The 15,099-nt window shown below is 65.0% G+C and overlaps 1 protein-coding gene across 1 annotated transcript; it reads left to right on the top strand.

Annotated features, from left to right (window-relative positions):
• The first annotated feature begins 1,267 nt into the window (after positions 1-1,267).
• Positions 1,268-14,883, top strand: GPR179 (G protein-coupled receptor 179). Its single transcript, XM_088179433.1, has 11 exons — positions 1,268-2,109; positions 2,876-2,984; positions 3,810-3,912; positions 4,595-4,791; positions 4,907-4,975; positions 5,533-5,642; positions 6,690-6,928; positions 7,351-7,489; positions 7,975-8,080; positions 8,563-8,709; positions 8,957-14,883. The coding sequence occupies exons 1-11, from the start codon at positions 1,268-1,270 to the stop codon at positions 14,489-14,491; spliced, it is 7,596 nt and encodes a 2,531-aa protein (XP_088035559.1). The 3' UTR covers positions 14,492-14,883.
• Positions 14,884-15,099: the final 216 nt, after the last annotated feature.

Here is a 15,099-nt window from a genome sequence, read left to right as displayed (position 1 = left end):
GCACGGCCGCGGCGACCCCCCCCAAACGCCACCGCCGCCCCGCCCCCGCGCTTCCGCCGCTGGCCGCGCCCCCCCGGTGCCGGTCCCGCCTCTCCCGGTGGTTTTGGTCCCGCCCCGGTGTGGAGGCCGCGCCCCCGAGCCCCCCTGTCCGCACGTGGAGGGGCAGCGGGGACACGCGGGGACACGCACCGAGCACCGGGAGCCGCTCCGAGCCCCGGCACCCAAGGGTGGCACCGGCATCCGCGGGGGGACCCGCACCGAGCACCGGGAGCAGCTCCGAGTCCCGGCACCCACGGGCGGGACCGGTTCCGAGCCCCGGCACCCACCGGCGGTCCCGGCACTCACGGGGCCGGGGGAGTCACGGATGGGGGGCCGGGGGACACCGAGCGCTCCCGGACACTCCGCTCCTGCCGTGACCCATCGGACTCGTCCCCCACGCCGGCACCGGGGGATGCGGTGGGGGAAACTGAGGCACGGGCACTCGGAGCATCGCAGCTCGAGCCCTGCGCGGTTCCTGCCCGGTTCTGGCGGGCAGCGCGTCCCAACCGGAGCAGCGGGGACGGGGACCGGCTCTCCCCGCGGGTTGCGGCTGGGGAAAATCAGCCTTGCTTGAGGCTGGAAAAAGGAAACGGAGCGCCCTCCCGTTCCTCAGTTTCCCCTCTGCACCCCGGGACAGGATTAGGGGCTTCAGATCCTGCTCTTTCCCGCACCCACCACCCCCAGCCCCACAGGAACACCCCACGAAGATGTCACCCCCCATTCTCACCCCATAACCCGATGGGGGGGACTCGGGCACTGCGGGATTGGATCCCGCGACCCCCGCGATCATGTGGGGACCCCGCTGTCGCCCTGTCCCCCCCGGCTGCCGAGGGGCCGCGGGGAGGGGGACACGGGCAGGAAAATTCCCGTCCCCGTTGCCATGGCTTCCCATCAGGATGCGCTTGCATCACGGCCAGCCCGAGGGGCCGGGGCGCGGGGTCCCCTCGGGGCTCGGTGCGGGGTCCCCACGGGGCTCGGACCGGGGGGCTCCGGGCAGCGCTGCCGCCCGAGCGGGAGCGCGGGGGCGGGCGGGGGGGGCTCCGGGCAGCGCCAGCCGCTGAACGCGGTTCGGAGCCCGTGACGTCTGCTCCGGCATCGCCGAGGGAGAAGAACGGGCGGCAGAGAGCGGGGCCGGCTCCGGGCAGCTCGGGGGTCCCCGCCCGCCATGAGCCCCCCGGGCAGGCCAGGGGGGCCGCCGGGGGCCGGGGGGCTCCGCTGAGCCCCAGCCATGGGGCCGTGCCGGTGGCCGCTGCTCTGGGGCTTCCACGCGGTGCTGCTGCAGGTCGCCGTGCTCACGGCGGGGCAGCGGCCGCAGGAGAGACCCCCGCGGCCGGCGGGATGGTCGCCGGCCCCTTCATCCTCGTGGGCGCCCACCCTGGAGCCGGGAGCGCCGGGGGACAGCGAGGGCTCGGCGGCGGCTCTGGCGTTCCTGCGCACGGGCGATGCCGAGCGCCTGGCCCGGGCCAACTGCAGCGGGGCTGTCTCGGCCGGGGCCGCCGGGCCCGCGCCCCCCCCGGCTCTGCGGGCAGCGCTGAGAGCCGCCCCCGAGGCTCTGGCTCACGCCGCCAATTTCCTCAACATGCTCTTCCAGACCAACGACATCCGCGAGGCCAGCGTGGCCGAGGACGTGGAGTGGTACCAGGCGCTGGTCCGCAGCCTGGCCGAGGGGCACCCGTGGGTGCGCAGGGCTGTGCTGGCCCTCGACGCCCACCCGCTAGCCCCCAAGCCCCGGCTGATGCTGCAGGCCACCAAAGGGGACGGCCAGATCCTGCTGCAGGACGTTTCCAGCGCCGCTCCCAGCCTGGGCAACCTCAGCTGGGACAACGAGTGGTTCAACGCCCTGAAGGCTCAGCGGGTCCCGGCGCTCCGCAAGCGGGTGCTCAGCAATGACCTGCGCAGCCTGGAGACCCCCAAGTGGCAGCGGGGGGACAGCTACGTGGGGGACCCTGGACACGTGCGCTGGTCCCCGCCGTTCCTGGAGTGCCGCGATGGCCAGTTCCTGCCCACCTGGGTGGTCACGCTCTCCTCCGCCTTCTACGGGCTCAAGCCGGACCTCAGCCCCGAGTTCAAGTAAGCGGAGCCCAGGAGGGGTTTGGGGGGGGGGTGGAGGCACCGTGCTGGGGGTGCAGCTGGATGTGTCACACACCCCGCGGTGTCCCCAGAGCCCTGCCCGTGTCCCTCTGCGTGTGCCCGCACCTGCAGGTGTTTTTATACATCCCCCGGTGTCCCCTCGGTGTCCCCTGTGCTGCCCACCTTGCGCTGTCACCCCCCTGTCACTGCTGCGCTGGGGGTGGGTGAGCCGGGCTGGGATCCATCCTGGGAGCTGGGGGTGCCCCTGGGATTAGGGGGGGGGTCCCTCCTGCACTGAGCGAGGAGCCACAGAGGGGGGCGGTGGGGAGGGAAGGGGTCAGCTGGGATCAGCCCGAGCGGACACACGGCCCCATTCCCAAGGGGACATCCGTGTCCCTTTCGGAGAGCCCAGGGAAGAGCTTTGGTCCTGTGGGGCACGTGGGGGCCACCCCAGCGGCCCCCATTTCCCGATCGGTTGCATTAAAATCCCTCTCGAAGGGCGGAATTCACACCCAGGAGCTGCTGCCTCTGCCCCTGCCCCAGCTCCAGCCCCCCCCGACACGGCTCCGAGGGACAAAGCCCCTGTCCGGGGGTGTGGGGACACCTCTGACCGCTGTCACTGTCCCCTCGGTCCGTGCCCCAGCCCCACCGCGGCCGGCCCAGAGGCAGCGCTGGGGCTCGGCCGCTCTGGGTGGGGGGCACGGGGTGGGCACAGGGATGCCCCACGCCACCCCCCGGGCTGGGCTGACCCCGTCCCTGGTCACAGGGGGGTCGTGCGGGTGGACGTGGAGCTGCGGGATGTGGCCATCGACCAGTGCTCCAGCGGGCCGGGCTGGTTCTCGGACACGCATCGCTGTGACCTCAACAGCACCCAGGTACCGGCCCCCGGCACCCCCAGCCCGCCGGGACCGGGGTACCCCGCACCTCAGCACCCCCGTGAGCCCCGGGCGAGCTGCCCGTGCCCCGCGTCCCTCCCTCCGGGCTGAGCTTTATCCTCTCTCCCGGGCCATCCATCTGCTTGGCTCAGCTGCTCTCGCACCGCGCCGAGCGGTTTATTGTGCAAATCTTCCCTCCCCAGCGCCGTGTGACCCCGCTGCTCCCTGCCCGGGCACCGCGGGCACGGTGGGGACGGGGGTTGGCAGCAGCATCGCCCCCACCCCTTCCAGCAGTGCCCACCGCGGCGGGACAGCGGTGCCCGAGCGTCTCAAGGCTTGGCACCCCCAGCCAGGGCGAACCCCGCAGCCCCCCAGCCTTGGGGGTGCCATCCAGAGCTGTCCCCAAGCTGGGCAAAGGCGTCGCCAGCTCCCGTTTCCCACCAGCGATGCCATCCCCGAGGGCCGGGCAGTGCCCCGGGCATCGCTCCAGGAAACAACAACGGGCAGCGGAGCCGCCAGCGCGGCCCGTTCGGGGCAGGATGGGGCCGGGGGGGATTAGGGAGCAGTGCCCGGCCCGAGGCTGCCGTCACGGCTGGGCAGGATTAGGGCGCTCGGCTGCATTAGGTGTCCATTTAGGTTTTAGGGAGGGATTTGGGGCCAAGCTTTGCGTTTTAATTCTGAAATGTTTAACCACTGATTCCTCGCGGCTGATGGTGCGGGGTCAGGTAGCCGTGAGCTGGGGGCTGCTGGAGCCCCTGGGGAGGGGGGATTTGGGGATGTGGGGACACGGGGGGTCGGGGATGTGTCTCAGGGTGTCTCCTTCAGTGTGTCCCCCAGGAGAGCCGCAGCTTCGTGCTCGGGAGGTACCTGTGCAGGTGCAAGCCGGGTTTCTATGGGGCCGGCGGAGTGGCCAGCGGTGCCTGGGCAGGTGGGTCCCTCTTGTCCCCAGTGGCACACGGGGAGTGTCCCCCACGGCCAGGGCTGGGGGCTTTGGGGACACAGAACACGCGCCCTGGTGTGGGGGGCACCAGGCCCTGGGATGTGCTGATCCCACACCAGGATGTGCTGATCCCACCCGGGATGTGCTGATCCCACCTGAGTGTACTGATCCTACTTGAGATGCGCTGATCCCACACCAGGATGTTCTGATCCTACTTGGGATGTTCTGATCCCACCTGGGTGTGCTGATCCTATTTGGGATGTTCTGATCCCACTCGAGATGTGCTGATCTCACCCGGGCTGCTCTGATCCCACCTGGGATGGTCCGATCCCACCTGGGTTGTTCTGATCCCACCCGGGATGTTCTGATCCCACCCAGGCTGTTCTGAACCCCCCAGGATGTTCCGATCCCACCTGGGTTGTTTTGATCCCACCTGGAATGTTCTGATCCCACCCAGGCTGTTCTGAACCCCCCAGGATGTTCCGATCCCACCTGGAATGTTCTGATCCCACCTGGAATGTTCTGATCCCACCCGGGCTGTTCTGAACCCCCCAGGATGTTCTGATCCCACCCGGGATGTTCTGATCCCACCCGGGATGTTCTGAACCCCCCAGGATGTCCTGATCCCCCCCAGTGCCACCATCCCCCCTGGCCATCTCTCTGTCCCCAGGTGTGGCGGGCACGGACGGGGTGTCCCGGCTGCGGTGCCAGCCGTGCCGCCCGGGCTGTGCCACCTGCGAGGACGACACTCCCTGCGTGATCCAGGAGGACCAGGTGCTGCGGGCGGCGGTGCTGTCGTGCCAGTCGTGCTGCATGCTGGCCATCTTCCTCAGCATGCTCGTGTCCTACCACTTCCGACGGAGCAAGGCAAGGTGTCCCCGTGTCCCCCTGCTCCGCTGGCACCCCAAAATTGAATTCTTAGGGGTTCCTCCCCGTCCCCGGCCCCTTCTGAGGTTGCACCGTCGCAATTCCATCCCTGCAGAGGATCCGGACATCAGGAATCATCCTGCTGGAGACCATCCTCTTCGGCTCCCTCCTCCTCTACTTCCCCGTGAGTATGGGGTCTCCTGGGAGGGGTTGGAGTCTCACTGGGATGGGTTGGGGTCTCACTGGGATGGGTTGGGATCACTGGGACGGCTTGGGGTCTCCTGCGATGGGTTGGGGTCTCCTGCGATGGGTTGGGGTCTCACTGGGATGGATGGGGTCTCATTGGTGTGGGTTTGGGTCACCAAGAATGGGTTGGGGTCTCATTGGTGTGGGTTGGGGTCTCCTGGGATGGGTTGGGGTCTCCTGCGATGGGTTGGGGTCTCCAGCTGTCCCCAGGGCTGCAGAGCTCCAGGATGGAGTTTCCAGGGCGGAGCTGCCCCAGGCAGGGCACGGCTCCACATAATTGTTAATTTTGCCGCCCGGTCCCGGGGGCTGCCGTATAAACCTTCCCGGAAAACCAAATCCCTTTTCTCCCGCTGGCTGCGGGAATTAATCCCTGCCCAAATCCCCTCCCGCGGGAGCTGCAGCGGGTGCTGCGGGGTCACGGGGGAGGGTGGCCGGGAGAGCAGGCGGTTGTTGAGGGGGGGTCCAGCCCCTGACCCCCCTCCCCCGCCTCCCCAGGTGTTCATCCTGTACTTCAAGCCCAGCATCTTCCGCTGCATCGTCCTGCGCTGGGTGCGGATGCTCGGCTTCGCCATCGTCTACGGCACCATCACCCTCAAACTCTACAGGTAACTGGGGTGGGCTGGGGGCTCGGGACCCCCACAGCGGGGCCAAGGACACCCATGGTGGGCTCGGGGTGGTCTGGGGGTTTAGGACCCCCATAACGGGGCTAAGGACACCCATGGTGGGCTCGGGGTGGGCTGGGGGCTCGGGACCCCCACAGCGGGGCTAAGGACACCCATGGTGGGCTCGGGGTAGTCTGGGGTCTGGGACCCCTGTGGTGGGGAGAGCTGGGGGCTCAAGACCCCCACAGCAGGAAGGGTTTGGGTGCTGGGGACCCCTGGGAAGGGAGAGGGTGTTGGGTCCTCAGGAACCCCCCATGATGGGGAGCAGCTGGAGGGTTTGGACCCTCGCGGTGGGGAGGGTTTGGGGTTCAGGACCCCCAGAGTGAGGCGTGCTCAGGATCCCAGCAGTGAGAGGATGGGGGCTTGGGACCCCCACACTGGGATGGGGTGGGGTCTCATTGGGATGGGCAGGGGTCTCACTGGGATGGGCTGGGGTCTCACTGGGATGGGCAGGGGTCTCACTGGGACGGGCAGGGGTCTCACTGGGGTGGGCAGGGGTCTCACTGGGATGGGCTGGGGTCTCACTGGGATGGGCTGGGGTCTCACTGGGACGCGCAGGGGTCTCACTGGGACGGGCAGGGATCTCACTGGGGTGGGCAGGGGTCTCACTGGGATGGGCAGGGGTCTCACTGGGATGGGGTGGGGTCTCACTGGGGTGGGCAGGGGTCTCACTGGGATGGGCAGGGGTCTCACTGGGATGGGGTGGGGTCTCACTGGGGTGGGCAGGGGTCTCACTGGGATGGGCAGGGGTCTCACTGGGGTGGGCAGGGGTCTCACTGGGATGGGCAGGGGTCTCACTGGGACGGGGTGGGGTCTCACTGGGTGGGACACTCTGGGGTCTCACTGGGGTGGGCAGGGGTCTCACTGGGATGGGCAGGGGTCTCACTGGGGTGGGCAGGGTCGCACTGGGATGGGCAGGGGTCTCACTGGGATGGGCAGGGTCGCACTGGGATGGGCAGGGGTCTCACTGGGGTGGGTGTCTCACCGCAGGGTGCTGAAGGTGTTCCTGTCCCGCACGGCCCAGCGCGCTCCCTACGTGTCGAGCGGGCGGGTGCTGCGGATGCTGGCGCCCATCCTGCTCCTGGTGCTCTGGTTCCTGGCAGCCTGGACCATCGGCATGCTGGAGAACTCCCACAAGAACATCCCGCTGGTCATCCGTGCCCAGACCAACCGCGGCCTCCACTTCTCCATCTGCGGCCACGACTGCTGGGATTATATGATGGTCATCGGTGAGACCACCCCCCATTGGTCCTGGGGGGTCCCCACAGCCCTGAGACCCCACCCCAGAAATGTGGGACTTCCTTATCCTTTTAATCTTCCTGAAAGCTGCAAGGATCTGGGGGTCTCCATGGTGCTGGGACCCCATCCCATAATTGTGGGGATTTCATTTCCTTGTCTGTTTAATCCTGGAAGCTGCAAGGACCTGGGATCCCCACAGCCCTGAGACCCCATCCCATAAATGTGGGGCTTTCATTCCCCTGTCCCTTTAATCCTCCTGGAGGTTTGGGGTGCCCCAGCTGCTCCCAGATTTTGGGACCCATCACCATTCCAACAGCACCCGGGGTGAGGGTGGTGGGCAGCAGCTGAGCCCCCCCAAAATCTGCCGGGGCTGGGTGTGGCCGCTCAGGGTGTCCCCCTGTCTGCCCCACAGCCGAGATGCTGTTCCTGCTGTGGGGCAGCTTCCTGTGCTACGCCACGCGTGCCGTGCCCTCGGCCTTCCACGAGCCCCGCTACATGGGCATCGCCCTCCACAACGAGCTCATGGTCTCTGCTGCCTTCCACCTGGTCAGGTAGGGCTGGAAAACAAAGTTTTCCCACCCCTGGGGATGCTCAGGAGCCATCCCGAGGTGGGAAGGGTTTGGGTGCTCAGGATTCCCACAGTGGGAAGGGTTTGGGTGCTCGGGATCTCCAAGGGAAAGGGGATTTGGGTGTTCAGGATCCCCATAGTGGAAGGGTTTGGGTGCTCAGGATCTCCAAAGGAAAGGGGGTTTGGGGGTTTGGGACCTCCACAGTGGAAGAATTTGGGTGCCCAAGATCTCCAAATGAAATGGGGTTTGGGTGTTTGGGACCTCCACAGTGGAAGAATTTGGGTGCCCAAGATCCCCAAAGGAAAGGGGGTTTGGGTGCTCAGGATCTCCAAGGGAAATTGGGTTTGGGTGCTCGGGACCTCCACAGTGGAAGGGTTTGGATGCCCAAGCAGGGGGGAGGCTGTGGGGTCTGGAGGTGGGGAGGGGGCTCTGGTGGGACCTGGCGCTGCCCTCCTGGTCCTTTGCAGGTTCCTGATTGTCCCCTCGCTGCATCCGGACTGGACTCTGCTGCTTTTCTTCGCTCACACCCACGGCACCATCACCATGACCTTGGCTCTGCTCTTCATTCCCAAGGTATTCCAGGGAAGGAAGGGAGCTGGGAAGGGGCTGGAGCACCACGAGAGGCTCAGGGAGCTGGGAAGGGGCTCAGCCTGGAGAAAAGGAGGCTCAGGGGGGCTCCTGTGGCTCTGCACAACTCCCTGACAGGAGGGGACAGCCGGGGGGATTTGGGATCTGCTCCAGGGAACAGGGACAGGAGGAGAGGGAACGGCCTCAGGCTGGGCCAGGGGAGATTTGGGTTGGATATTGGGGAAATTTCTCACGGAAAGGGCGATCAGGTGCTGGAATAAGTGAAGTCCCCACCCTGGAAGTGCTGGAGAAGGCGTGGATGTGGCACTTGGGGACGTTGGTCAGCGCTGGAGGAACAGCCGGACTCGCTGCCCTCGGAGAGCTTTTCCAGCCTCACCCATTCCACGATTCCATCACTAACACTCATCCCGGGGGCAGGGGGAGAGGGGACAGGAGCCCCTGAGTGAGTGCCCCGTGTCCCCGCGCAGTTCCTGCACACGGGCTCGCCGCTGCGGGAGGAGATCACGGCCGAGGTGTACGAGGACGAGCTGGACATGCGGCGCTCGGGCTCCTGCATGAACAGCAGCATCGCGTCCGCCTGGAGCGAGCACAGTCTCGACCCCGATGACATTCGGGTGGGTGGCACACTCAGGACCTTCTTTTGACGCTAGCTGTGCAGAGTAAGAGGTGCCTTTCGCAATCTTTTCCTGACGCAAAGCAGAGGGAGGGGAGGAGGGGGTGCAGGGTGACCCCACGCGGGTGGGGTCCTCTGGGCAGCGCGGAGGGGTTTGGGGACATGGGGACAACCCCGCCGCAGCCCCCGCTGTAGGCGCTCTCCTCTCTCCCTTTTCTCTGCCGCGTCCCCCCCCGCCCGCGGCGCAGGAGGAGCTGAAGAAGCTTTACCGACAGCTGGAGGTGCACAAGACGTGGCGGATGGCGACCGACAACCCTCACTTGGCCAAGAAACGCAGCTCCCGCCGCAGCCTCGCCCGCTCCATCCTGCGGCGCAGCGGAGCCGAGCTGGCCGAGAGCGCGTCCCGCCGGGGCAGCGCCGGGGACCGACCGGGGGGCTCGTCCCGCCGGAGCAGCGCCGGGGACCGACCGGGGAGCTCGTCCCGCCGCAGCTCCTCGGCCAAGCGGCTCGTGGATGCCGGAGGGAGCAGCCTGAGGATGCGGGATGAAAGCTCCCGGCGCCGCTCCTCAGCCCTGAGTAAATCCCGCAGCTCCGAGGAGCCCCCGCGGGAGCCCCGCCGAGGGTCGCGCACCCCCAGCCCGCCCGAGGAGCCTCCGCCGCCGGCCGTGCTGGAGCTGGAGCAATCCGACAGCGACTCGCTGGATGCCGCCCCGCTCCTGTGCAAATCGGCCAGCGCACAAAACCTGGCGGGGCACTGGCGGCGACCCCCGGGCCGCGCCCCGCCCTTGCAGAAGTCGCACAGCGTTGTCACCGGGGCGCGGGAAGTGGCGCTGCTGGCAGCCCGCAGGGACGAGTGGCACGGCAGCCGCCACCTCTCCGAGCCGGCGCCGAGGATCCCCAGCGACACGGCGACACCGCAGAGCCCCGCCGAGAGGGGATCCCAGGAGGATGTGGCCCCGCTGGGCGATGCTAAGGGACACAAACATGTCACCTACGGGCCCGTCAAAAGCGTCAGCGTTGACAGCGCCCACCCGCCCAGGAGGGTGCGGGTGACCGTGAGGAAAACTCCCCCTCCGCCCCCTGTTCGCTACCAGAGCCTGCAGCGCTCGGGGACGCTCGGGGACAGCTCGGAGCCACCCCCGGGTTCCCCGGAACAGGCGGGAGAGGCGGAGGGGACAGCAGGGGACGAAGCGGAGCACGCGTCCCCCCCGGCAGGGAAGGGCAGGTTGATGACCCCCAGTGCCACCTCGGCACACGTCTGTCCCTGGGAGCTGGTCCAGGAAGAGATCCTGAGCAGGAAACAAAAAGCGGCCGAGGCGGCAGAGTCAGGGACCGCTGGTGACACAGTGGCCACCAGCCCCAGCCCCAAGCCGCCCTCCCAGAAGAGTTTCCGGAGCCTGGGACTCGCCATCAAAGCCCTGAACCGCTCCAGGGGGAAGAGCATCCTGAAAGGGAAAAGCGAGGGGAGCCTCAGGAAGAGGGGGAGCAGCAGGAGGGAGAAGTCCGGCCTGGCAGAGGCCTCGGCCGTGTCCCTCGGGGGGCTCAGCCCAGAGCCCGCTGCCAAAAGCCCCGAGGGGAGCGGGCAGAGCCTCGCCCTCCAGCACAACAACAACGCCGCCATCCCCGGGGAAGCGGCGGACTGGAGGGACAGCGGGACAGGAGGACAACGGGACAGCCTGGCCCCGGGCACAGGCCATGGGGACAGAGCGGCGGAGGAGCCCAGCGCTGCCCGAGGGGACGCGGGTTCTGCTGCGGGTCTGGAGCCACCCAGCGAAGGCCACCAAGGAGCTGAAAGTCCCGCGGAGGTGGCACGGGTAGAGCGCCAGGAAGGGGACGAGACCCCTGCAGCGGATCTGGGGGAGGACATTCCTGGGCTCACAGAGGAGGAAGGGACACTTGAACAGCTCGAGGGGACCAGCAGGTCCTTCCAGCCCCGGGAGCAGCCGGGGGAGGAGCAGCCTCCCGCAAAACCCACCCCGAGCAGCGTGCGGGGCGCGGCGGGGGCGAAGCCGCGGGCCGAGGTTTGTCCGCCCGGAATCCCGGCTGGAAGGGCAGCTCTGCTGCGCCAGGAGGCCATCGCTGCCCGGGAGGATGGTGGGATCCCAGAGAGCCCGGACAAAGCGCTGGGAAAGGGGAGCAGCCAGCCCGAACCCCCGCGGGTCCCTGGGAGGAGCTGGAGCGGAGCCGGGAGCGCGCAGGGAGAGCTCAGTGCTGGGGGAACGCGCGGAGATTCCAGCTCCAAACCAGGAATTTCTCCTGGGAATGGCAGTGAGGGGGATTCTCAGCGCTCTGCGGGCTTGGAAAAACCAGCAGAGCTGCCGAGAGTGACCCCGGAGCAAGCGGAGGGCAGGAGGGATGAGGTGTGCCCGTGGGAGAGCCGGGAACAGGGAAGGAGCGTCCGAGCAGAAATCTGCCCCTGGGACACAGAGGGGGCTCGGCCGGAGCAGGAGGGGCAGGGATCCCCCAAATCTGAAAGTGTGGAGCAGCCTGGGATGGAGCCCGCAGGAAAACCCCCAGCTCTGAGCAAAGCCTCATTCCAGCGGGCGGGAACCACGGAGAGCAAAAAGGCCAAAATCTGTCCCTGGGAAGTGGAGGATGAGCAGCGCCCCAAAACTGAGATCTGCCCCTGGGAAGAGGCTCCAGCTCCATCGGGGAAGGAGAGATTGAGGCAGAACACGCGGGGCACTTCCAAAAGGGAAGAAAAAGCGGGACCCAAATCATGGGAAAAAGGAAAGCAGCCCCCAGCCACACCCCTGCCCAAATCTCCTTCAGGGAAATCCCAGAGCTCAGAGAAGGCAGAGATCTGTCCCTGGGAGTCTCAGGATCTTAAATCCAGTGATAAAGCTGAAATCTGTCCCTGGGAAGTGACTGAACCTCAGACGGAGAAAGAAACAGCCCCAGGTAAGAAGAGACTCCCAGGAAAAGAAGAGGCCAAAGCTCTGGAGAAGAGCAGCACAGACCGAGTGTCCATCTGTCCTTGGGAGAGCCCGGACACGGAGCAGCCTCTGGGCAGATCCCAAACTGGGAGCTCAGCAGTGCCCAAAACAGCTCCAGGGAAATCCCAGAGCTCGGAGATCCTGAAGGCAGAGATCTGTCCCTGGGAATCCCAGGATTCTAAATCCAGCGATAAAGCTGAAATCTGTCCCTGGGAGGCCGATGAATCTCAGATGGAGAAGGGAACAGCTCCAGGAAAGAAGAGACTCCCAGGAAGAGAAGAGACCAAAACACTGGAGAAGGGGAGCAGAGAGAGGGAATCGATCTGTCCTTGGGAGTCTCAGGACTCCAAATCCACTGACAAAGCTGAAATCTGTCCCTGGGCAGGGGCTGAACCTCCCTCCCAGCAGCCAAAGGTCCCCGCTGGGGGCTCCAAGGGGGACAAGCGCATCACGCGCCAGGCAGCGCTGGCCAGCCCGGACAGAGCCCTGGACAGCAGAGAGCGAGTGTCCATCTGTCCTTGGGACAGCCCGGACATGGAACAGCCCTCGACCAAACCTCAAACTGGGAGCTCAGAACTGCCCAAAACAGCTCCAGGGAAATCCCAAAGCACGGAGAGCCTGAGGGCAGAGATCTGTCCCTGGGAGTCTCAGGACTCCAAATCCAGTGATAAAGCTGAAATCTGTCCCTGGGAGGTCGATAAACTTCAGATGGAGAAGGGAACAGGATCTGGAAAGGAGAGACTCGCAGGAAGAGAAGAGCCCAAAGCTGTGGAGAAGGGAAGCAGAGAGAGGGAATCGATCTGTCCATGGGAGAGCCCAGACATGGAACAGCCTCTGGCCAAACCTCAGAGTGGGAGCTCAGAACTTCCCAAAAAACCTTCAGGGAAATCCCAGAGCACGGAGAGCCTGAGGGCAGAGATCTGTCCCTGGGAGTCTCAGGACTCCAAATCCAGTGATAAAGCTGAAATCTGTCCCTGGGAAGTGACTGAACCTCAGATGGAGAAAGAAACAGCCCCAGGTAAGAAGAGACTCCCAGGAAAAGAAGAGGCCAAAGCTCTGGAGAAGAGCAGCACAGACCGAGTGTCCATCTGTCCTTGGGAGAGCCCGGACACGGAGCAGCCTCTGGGCAGATCCCAAACTGGGAGCTCAGCAGTGCCCAAAACAGCTCCAGGGAAATCCCAGAGCTCGGAGATCCTGAAGGCAGAGATCTGTCCCTGGGAATCCCAGGATTCTAAATCCAGTGATAAAGCTGAAATCTGTCCCTGGGAGGTCGATGAATCTCAGATGGAGAAGGGAACAGCTCCAGGAAAGAAGAGACTCCCAGGAAGAGAAGAGACCAAAACACTGGAGAAGGGGAGCAGAGAGAGGGAATCGATCTGTCCTTGGGAGTCTCAGGACTCCAAATCCACTGACAAAGCTGAAATCTGTCCCTGGGCAGGGGCTGAACCTCCCTCCCAGCAGCCAAAGGTCCCCGCTGGGGGCTCCAAGGGGGACAAGCGCATCACGCGCCAGGCAGCGCTGGCCAGCCCGGACAGAGCCCTGGACAGCAGAGAGCGAGTGTCCATCTGTCCTTGGGACAGCCCGGACACCGAGCAGCCTCTGGGCACACCCCACACTGGGAAATCCCAAAGCACGGAGAGCCTGAGGGCAGAGATCTGTCCCTGGGACTCTCAGGATTCTAAATCCAGTGATAAAGCTGAAATCTGTCCCTGGGAGGTGGATGAACCTCAGCTGGAGAAGGGAACAGGATCTGGAAAGGACAAATTCCCAGGAGAAGAGACCAAAACTCCGAAGAAGGGAAGCAGAGAGAAGGAATCGATCTGTCCCTGGGAGTCTCTGGACTTCAAATCCAGTGATAAAGCTGAAATCTGTCCCTGGGAGGTGGCTGCACCTCAGGTGGAAAAGGGAACAGCTCCAGGAAAGAAGAGACTCCCAGGAAAAGAAGAGGCCAAAGCTCTGGAGAAGAGCAGCACAGACCGAGTGTCCATCTGTCCTTGGGAGAGCCCGGACACGGAGCAGCCTCTGGGCAGATCCCAAACTGGGAGCTCAGCAGTGCCCAAAACAGCTCCAGGGAAATCCCAGAGCTCGGAGAAGGCAGAGATCTGTCCTTGGGAGGCTGAATCCAGTGATAAATCCGAGATCTGTCCCTGGGAGGTTGAATCCAGTGATAAATCCGAGATCTGTCCCTGGGAGGTTGAATCCAGTGACAAATCCGAGATTTGTCCCTGGGAAGGGGCTGAGGCCCAGCTGGTGAAAGGAACTGGCCCAAGTAAGGAGAAACCCCCAGCAAGAGAAGCGTCCAAAGCTCTGGGGAAGGGGAGCAGAGACCGAGAGTCCATCTGTCCATGGGAGAGCCCGGACACGGAGGAGATCTCCCCAAAAACTGCAGTGGGGAAGGAGCCATCCAAGAAATCCGACAGCACGGAGAACAGGAAATCTGAAATTTGCCCCTGGGAAGCAGCAGAGCCCCTTGGGTCAGAGGAGGAAATCTCCCAGGCGGGTGTGCAGCCCCAGGGAGCCCACAGAGCTTCTTCTGCTGGGTCTCCAACACTTGTGGAAAAATCCAGGGGCACATCCCATAGGGAAGCCAAGCACAAGCCCCTGTGCAGGCTCCAGCCCAGCATCCAGCACCCAGGGGTGGGCAGCAGCTCCAGCCCCAGCACTGGCCTGGCTGAGGTTTGTCCTTGGGAAGCTGGAGAGGCTCCACCGGCACCTGCCAAGCCCAGCTCGGACTGGAGGAAAAGCTCCGAGGTGTGTCCGTGGGAGGAGGAGAGCACGGACCCCTCACGGTCCTGCCCCGGGCAGGACAGAGCTGGGGGGAAACCCCGGGATGGGGGTGGGGTGTGAGGGGATCCCAGCACCAGTGGCACCGTCCATGGATCCATCTGTGATTCCATTCGTGAATCCATCCCTCCCTCCATCGATCTATGCACGGATCCATCCCTGATTCCATCCCTCGATCCATCTCTGGATCCCTCCATCTCCGGATCCATCCCTCCATGGATCCATTCCTCCATCCATGGATCCATCTGTGATTCCATCCCTGGATCCATCCACGGATCCATCCCTCCATCCATCCCTCTCTCCCTGTCTCCCATCAGGGAGGGAAAGGCTGGAGCTGGAGGCTGCTGCCCCTGCCCAGCCCCGGTGTTGGGTTGGGGGCTCTGGGGGTGTGAGGCTGGAGGTCCTGGTTGTGTAATTTTGTGTAAATAGAGGAAATAAATGGAATTATGTACGGAGTGTGCCTGGAGAGGCTCTCTGTGAGGTGGGCAAGGGGCTGCAGAGGAAATCCAGCAGTGGAGGGGTGGAGTGGCACAGGTTTGAGAGGGGCTGGCTGGAAGGAAAGGCCATTCTCCCAAAAAAGCCACATTCCACCCAAAAAAAAACCCCTTTTCATTTGGAGCCAGGGCTGGGGAGCCCCACAGAACCCCGGCTTTGGGGGGAAGGGACCTCAA

This window comes from Sturnus vulgaris, chromosome 27 (assembly GCF_052056855.1).
Source record: "Sturnus vulgaris isolate bStuVul1 chromosome 27, bStuVul1.hap1, whole genome shotgun sequence".
NCBI classification, from domain to species: domain Eukaryota; kingdom Metazoa; phylum Chordata; class Aves; order Passeriformes; family Sturnidae; genus Sturnus; species Sturnus vulgaris.
The sequence above is the reverse complement of the archived record's forward strand: the minus strand, read 5'-3'. Positions and strand labels throughout refer to the sequence as shown.

Bases quoted from the DNA above. Each gene is read 5' to 3' on its own strand.
- GPR179 (XM_088179433.1), top strand. From the start codon at position 1,268: ATGGGGCCGTGCCGGTGGCCGCTGCTCTGGGGCTTCCACGCGGTGCTG. The intron at 4,792-4,906 runs GCAAGGTGTCCC...CCATCCCTGCAG, and splicing joins ACCACTTCCGACGGAGCAAG to AGGATCCGGACATCAGGAAT. The intron at 8,081-8,562 runs GTATTCCAGGGA...GTCCCCGCGCAG, and splicing joins CTCTGCTCTTCATTCCCAAG to TTCCTGCACACGGGCTCGCC.